Source organism: Macrobrachium nipponense, chromosome 47 (assembly GCF_015104395.2).
Source record: "Macrobrachium nipponense isolate FS-2020 chromosome 47, ASM1510439v2, whole genome shotgun sequence".
In the NCBI taxonomy this organism is placed as follows: Eukaryota; Metazoa; Arthropoda; class Malacostraca; order Decapoda; family Palaemonidae; genus Macrobrachium; species Macrobrachium nipponense.
The window spans coordinates 14,993,655-15,001,659 of record NC_087222.1 but is presented as its reverse complement, the minus strand read 5'-3'; the positions used below and the strand labels follow the sequence as shown (position 1 = coordinate 15,001,659).

At 37.8% G+C, this 8,005-nt stretch overlaps 1 protein-coding gene across 1 annotated transcript; it reads right to left on the bottom strand.

The window, feature by feature from the left end:
• Positions 1 to 2,312: 2,312 nt before the first annotated feature.
• LOC135204456 (gastrula zinc finger protein XlCGF57.1-like) lies at positions 2,313 to 5,007 on the bottom strand. The gene has a single exon (XM_064234646.1). The coding sequence runs from the start codon at positions 4,702 to 4,704 to the stop codon at positions 3,217 to 3,219; it is 1,488 nt and encodes a 495-aa protein (XP_064090716.1). The 5' UTR covers positions 4,705 to 5,007; the 3' UTR covers positions 2,313 to 3,216.
• Positions 5,008 to 8,005: the final 2,998 nt, after the last annotated feature.

Here is an 8,005-nt window from a genome sequence, read left to right as displayed (position 1 = left end):
CAAAACGCCTATGGAAACATAGAGGGAGATTGATGATGCTCATTTCGCTTCTTTATCTAACCTTTCTTCTGTCTGGCTTCTTTTCTTCAGCTTTTAATTCATACAGAATCGTTCATCGTTCCTCATTTGTCTTCCTTAGTCTACGCTGATTATTGGAAGCGTGATTTCCTTTATTTAACTTATTTTCGGCTCGAAATAAGGATAAAATCCGCCTTCAAACATGTCAGTTAATTGAAATAGTAGGTTTGCACTCATTCCGCTTCATTCGATTAACCTTCAAACGGGCCATTTTCGGCTTTTAATTACTTTAGAATTTTTCTTAATAATTTATGTAGATTCTAGAAGCATAAGTTCCTTCATTTAGTGACACTTTATAACTATGAAATATGGAAACTATCAAACTATCATCAAAATGAGAGAGAGAGAAGATATTCTTGACCCGGTACCCAAACGAGTTTCAGGTGCTACGACAATTTTAGCTTTATACATAAATTTAGACACATTAAACTGTCCTTTCACAGGCCAAACATCTTAATTCTAATGTTCCTGTTAATATCAACGATACTAGTTGAAGGTCAAGTATGAGGAAAGACCACAAGAAGTCCAGGAACCAGCAGGCGATGGTAGAAACAGTACAATTTTGTCCATGACGGATAGTAAGTAACGGTTTTGTTGCCGAAGAACCTCCTTGCATAAGTCAGTTATTATGTAGTCGCCTTAAAAGGACTTTAGTCTTGAATTGTGCAAATTATGTTAATACCCAATGGAAAAAACTTCTCTACAATAATTGCCTACTTTGGTTAGGCCCTTCGTTCCATTCGACTTAACATGGCTTTGTAATAGGTACCTTATTCCAACGTTTGACCTTCCACACAGCTTTAAACCGGTGATACTATTGGTTAAATGAAGGTTAGAACAGTGAAACTAAAGTCTTAACATTTAGTTATTCTGTAAATTAGCATATCAATATCCACTAGCGATTATATTTACCACCTACAATGTTCATTCATTACTGAAGTTCTGAAACAAAGTGACAAGGGTTGCCTTTGTCACCCGTATGGCAAGGTATAATAAGTAGCTTTAAATGTTATAAGCGTAATAACCCCAAGAACTTAAAATCTCTGATGAGATACAACGTGGTTTCATCTAGACATTCAAATCAGATCTCCAGAGGTCTAGAATTTTGTGGCTTATTACTGCATATCGAGTCTGCTGTCAATATGCCTTCAGTCATACCTTCAACTATTTGGGAAATAATATATGGTATTGATAACTTACCCCTCAACTCAAGTGTCAAGATAATAGTTTAGATATTTTTCCCCACACTTCATTATGCAGAAGCCATACAAGCATCAAGATAAACTCAGTCTTCGAGAGATTGATCGGAGTAATACAGAGACTGTATGATCAGCCGCCAGACAGTGGGCTTGTCTTATTGTCAGGGACCTCCCCTTGCTAGAGAAAGGGGCAGTTGCTTCTATACTCTATAAAGATAAATAGAATGGTTGCTCCATTGCAAAACTTCTCTGCATTGGTCGACAGTTCCAGCATGTGACAGCTGGATCCACTCTCTGCCCCGAAGCAGAAGGATGAAGGGCCAGAGAAGAGAAGCCAGTCACTCCCTCATTCATTCTCCCATCTCCACAAGAAGAGATGCAACCTTATCCTGATAAAGGAGCTGGGTAAGCTGCACAATTTGTTGTGCAGCCACCACAGGTCTGAAGGAATAGTTAGCAGAGTCATTTTTTTAGAGGTTAACTACCAGCTACAGAAACAGTTATTCTTGCAGTTTGAATTAAGAGGCTACCTTGTAAGGTAGTCAAGTTTTAAACTTCTCCCTCATAGTAGGATGTGTTTGTTGGTTTTGTAATATTCTGTTTTTATTCAGACTTTTTAATCTGATTCGATTTATCAAGGAAAATAATCCATGCAAAGTGAATAGTATAGTCATCTACACAGTTCACCAAAGGCAGCTGTTATGTGAATGAAGTTGGTGCATTGGGACCACATGGAAAGACGCACTTCAATTGGGAAGAGGTGCACTGGGACCAGATACTCAGTGCATTCAGACCACATCAGGGTGCATTCATTCACTTTTGGCAGCGTAGAATATTATTCTGATATTATTTAAGTTTTAACAGGGTCAAATGAAAAATTGTACGTATGTATAAACAATTTTTATTATTTTTTAATATTTTAAAAGTTTATAGAATGAAAAAAAAGAGGTTTAATCTAATCAGAATAAGACATTACTTTAGTCATTTACATAACAAGTCTAGTCTTCTCAACACTTCAGACTGGTTAACCTAAAACAAAATACGACACAGTCCACTGTAGCATTTAGTGAGCGAATACAAGGCATTAGGATTTACTTACAAATGCTGTAGCACATACTTTGTAGAAGATTAAAACCAAGAACATATAATGAAAAATAATCAAATAAAACTGCACCTAAATTTCATTGAAGTTTAATGAAGGTATCAATCCCTTCTATTTACACTAAGAATAACATTTCATTGAAACATTCAAGCTTACAACTACATATACAAGTGCATATATGCACAATGCTGAATAACAAAAGGAAGAAAACTTCGTGTCAGCCAAAGACAATAATAATTCTTTATTTGGAAATCATTCAAATAATACTCAGGAGTAAGAAAAGTGGAGAGGACAAAGGAAAGTTTCTTAAACAAGCACTGTACAGTGTTCATTGAGAACAATTGTAAGAAAAAACCAGTCATTTATTTTACCTTTGCATAAAGGTTAAAGAACCATTTTGCATCAAATTCACTCTGGCTCTGCCCTGACTTCCAATAAAGACTCTGCAAATGAAGAGCCTTCATCTGCATTTTCAGTGAGACCCTCCTTCAGATTTTGCAGACAAGTTCACAATAATTAACTCCACATCAAGTGCAACTTATTTTGGGGTGCAAAACCTTGCTCGGTGGTGTTCGTACCTCAACTGTTTCTTTTGTCATATTCCTATAAACAATCTTTGGATTTTCAACAAACTGCCAATTTATCTGTTTTACTTTTATCTTCTGTTGTTTGTTTCTTATTTGTGAAACTAGGGCCTTTTTTTCCACTCACTTGTTCGTCCCCTATTCTGAATTTTTCTTTATCTTCCTTATTTTCTTGAGCAGATTTTGTGAGAGATTTTGATCTCTCATATAGTTGGTGATTTATTAGATCTCTGCCCTTAACTGGTTTATTTTATCATGTTGTTTCTTTATCCTCTCCAGTATGGAACCTCATATGACGTGTAAGACTTCCTTTCTGGGAAAATCCTTTCTTACATTCCTTGCACATGAATGGCTTCTCTCCAGTGTGGATTCTCATATGACTTGTAAGATGTTGTTTGTGGGCAAGTCCTTTCCCACATTCGTTGCACATGAATGGCTTCTCTCCAGTATGCAACCTCATATGACTTCTAAGACTTGATTTGTGGGAAAATGTTTTCCCACATTCCTTGCACATAAATGGCTTCTCTCCAGTATGCAATATCATATGACTTGTAAGACTTGATTTGTGGAAAAATGCTTTCCCGCATTCCTTGCAAATGAATGGCTTCTCTCCAGTGTGGATTCTCATATGACTTGTAAGACTTGATTTGTAGGAAAATGCTTTCCCACATTCCTTGCATATGAATGGCTTCTCTACAGTATGCAATATCATATGACTTGTAAGATTTGATTTGTGGGAAAATGATTTTATCACATTCCTTGCACATGAAAGGTTCTTCTCTCCCGTATGGATTCTCATATGACTTGTAAGACTTGGTTTATTGGAGAATGGTTTCCCACATTCCTTGCATATGAATGGCTTCTCTACAGTATGCAATCTCATATGACTTGTAAAAATTGATTTCTGGGAAAATGATTTATCACATTCCTTGCACATGAAAGGCTTCTCTCCCGTATGGATTCTCATATGACTTGTAAGACTTGGTTTATTGGAAAATGCTTTCCCACATTCCTTGCACATGAATGGCTTCTCTCCAGTGTGGATTCTCATATGACTTGTAAGATGTTGTTTGTGGGAAAATGTTTTCCCACATTCCTTGCACATGAATGGTTTCTCTCCTGTATGGATTCTCATATGACTTGTAAGATTTGGTTTCTGGGAAAATGCTTTCCCACATTCCTTGCAAATGAATGGCTTCTCTACAGTATGGATTCTCATATGACGTGTAAGATGTTTTTTCTGAGAAAATGCTTTCCCACATTCCTTGCACACATAAGGTTTCTCTCCTGTATGGATTCTCATATGAACTATAAGAGGATGTTTCGAGGAAAATGTTTTCCCACAGTCATTGCATATGAATTTTTCTCTGGAAGGATTTGTGATATCATTTGTAAGATTAATTCTCTTGTAAAATGCTTTATCACAGTCAGCTGATCTGAAAGGCTTCTCTCCATTGTCACGGATCCTTCTTTCTTGTTTTACTTCCTTTTTGCAAGTTTGTAGATGTTTTTCATTCACTATTGAATTCATTTCATATGAATATTCATCATCTTCATTAGACTCACAGAATTCCTCTGGTTCTATTTTGATGTCCATCAATGGATCCAGAGACAAAAAGTCTTCATCACTGGTTCCGCTAAAGGCAGCCATGTTGCTGTTTTCTTGATTTATGGAAGGTAGTGATAATACACCCTCAGTTTCACTTTTCAAAGGAAATTCTAAAGAATGTCCTGGATTCATTTCAGCCTTATGTCCTGTCCTGTTCTGTAATGACAATGTGTTCAATTCACAACTCTTAACACAAAATTGTTTAAAAATAATTACTGAATAAATCTGTTAAGAATTAAGTACAATATCTTGAAGGACTACAACCTGATTTCACTGCTGATGTATGAGTCTAATATTCTAAACAAATTTTACTTGTTTTTTAAATTTATTAAATATGCATACATTAATTCACTGTTGTCTCATACACTTTAATAGTTGCTATTGGTAATATTCCATGTAGTACCATTAAACAACATGCATTCCCAAAATCCTGATGTTAATCAAAACTGACGAATGAAGGAAGATTCTTCTGAGGGGGAATCTGAAATCAAAGAATGGAAAACAGAGTTACGAAACATAATGCCAAAACTGAAGCAGCAGGTCTCAGGCCGATTAACAAAGTGTGCATTTGATAGTTCTATCCAAACATGAAAACAACCCTACCAAGCATTGCCCAGACACAGCATCAAAACATTCCTGAGGCAATAATACAACAATAGATTAACAGTTAATATTGATGCCCAACACCTCACATCTGCAAACCTTAGCTTGACATTACAATATAAATTACTAATGAACATATCTTATTAACAAATCAAAGGACAAGAATAGAAAATGCAAGAGACCAGCATAAGAGTTTTGTGGGGTAACAGCAGGAAGGGTACAGTACACAGCAAATGCTTAATTATATGTGATCCAGCTATACATAACATCATATTATCCACAGATGCAGTAGATAATATGAAGAAAAAATAGTAAGGGTGAATTGAGTAGCAATTTGAAGAGAGATGAAAATTTTCAAATTAGTTTCACTGATTGTTATTGTGGATACAATACATGAGTAGCTATTATGACCAGCAATACTGATGACAATTTTGGAAGGTATGTGCTGCTACATTTCTTCAAATATGACATTTTTTTCAGAGCTATAAAAACCAGAGCTTTTTATGAAGGAGTATCTTTCAGTGCATGTTGGAAATGGGTTGACTGGTGGTTAAGAAGAGTGAATAAGGGAATTCCCCTCACTCATATGCCATCACCGAGCACTTCTTGCTTTGGCCTGATGAACAAAGAGGGGTGGCTGTGATGGTAGATGATATAAGGTTTTGGTTTGCATACCTATGAAAATTTCATATTACAACATTTCCTCAATTAGTGTATCTGCATATGCATGGCTTGCGACTTGGCAATATATTCACATTTAACTCTCTTGGCGAAGAAAGACAAGAAAATCTGCGACATGCCGAAGAGGAGATCCGACCAGAGAGATTCCCCATCAATGACACCAATCACAGAAGACGACACATTTCCTCTGGTAGACAGCCGCTGAGGATTTACAAAGGTATCCAGACGTCTTGGTTGCTGTGTGACGAGAAAATACCTCTTGCTCACAAGAGACGCTGGATAGTCTTCAGGCGTGAAGTGACAGTTTTCTCACAGCCTGGTGATACCTCTCTATGAGCAGCTGGCACAGCAGGTTGTACCAAGCAGGAATCTCTCTTGGTACCTAGGAAAGTAGAGCTGTCAGGTCCGGATACCACTTGGCAAGTGGTCCCTTGGGAGCAACTAGGGTCATCTGAGTGAGATTTGGGATGATCATGACCCTGCTGATCACCCAATGGATCACACAAAATGGAAGAAAACCATAGGCCTTGGAGATTGTTCCATGGGTGTTGGAAAGTGTCTTCTATTGCTGTCAATGGGTCTGGCACAACAGAACAGAAAGCCAGGAGCATTCTGTTGTGCAAGGCTGCAAAGGGTTCTATAGCTAGAAAGCCCCAAAATATTGAACAATCTTTCTGTAATGTCTTGGGTGTAGGGACCACGCTGTCCCTATCTCCTGACCCTGGCAGCTGAGCTTGTCTGCCACTATGTTCTGGTTCCCTGGGATTTACCTGGCTGACAGCTCTACTGATCGTGCTACTGCCCACTCATGAATCTGCATCGCCAACATGTGGAGATGAAGGGAAACCAATTCCTCTGCTTGCTGACCTATGCTAATACTGTACAGTTGTACAGTAATACCCCAAATTTAAACGAGGTTAGGTTGTAGACCACCTCGAGCAAGAGGATTTTCCCGTAAGTTCAGTACAGTTTCTAAAAATGCTCATAAATGCTTACTTCTAAAGTTTAAACACTAAATATGATCTTAATCATGCTCCGTATGTATTAAGCTAACTTTTGAATAAAATTAAAGTTACTGTAATTTCATTTAAAAGTTAGCTTAATACACTGCTCTTGGAAAAAAAGTAAATGGTTGGTAAAACTATAGAATTGTATGAAGATTACAGACATACAACAGAGAGAGAGAAGAGGAGAGGAGAAGAGAGGAGGAGAGAGACGAGAGAGAGACGAGAGAGAGGAGGTGAGAGAGAGATGAGAAGAGAGAGAGAATTATTATTTTCATTATTCAATGTAATTTCATTTAAACATAAAAGCTTGAAAACTTATAAATCACATATGGAATTAAACAAACACTTTTGCAGGATTTTTCAAGAGTTTGAAAATGTTACATTAGCTTTTGCACATCTTTGAAATACTCTTGTATGACAAAGAATTATGTTCCAATGAAAAGTTTGCGCTATTGTGAATTCGCACAACTCGTCTAGCGTAAGATTGAGGTATTACTGTATTGTTGATATAAACACCATGGAGTACCCCCTATCACCGGATCCTGAAACTCTTGTAGAGCCAAAAATGCCCCCATGAGATCCAGATGTGGAGCTGTTGAAAGTCCTGGTTCCACACACCTGAAACCAGCAACTCTTCCAGGTGTGTGTTATCCCTCGGTCGATGTATCGACAAACAGAAGCATCTCAGTTGGAACCACCAGGATAAGTCCTTCCTTGCTTCCTCTGAGAAAGGCATCTGGAAGAATGGGGACTCCCTTACGGAGACCAAAACTCCTTCATTCTCCGCTGAACAGAACGAAGGTGAAGCTACTCACGAGGGGCCAGCTTCTTCAAGGATGACAGGTGACCCAGAATGACTTGGCACTGCTGAGGTGGTTCTTCCTATTGCATCAGGAATAACTGCATTGCCTCTCTGATCTTGCTGGTATTTTGTGGCAGTGCCACCATCGCTAGTGTAGTAGGTGGATAGAACCCATCCACTTTCAGGACCAATGGATACAAACTGCAGAGAGAACCAATTTGCTTGGTTTGCCATGTCCATCTGTGGGAAGGAGGTAATTACTTGATATGTGTAAAATCTAATTTTATTATAAAAATGTCATTTTTACACGTGTAAGTTACCAAGTAATTACCTGTAGCTA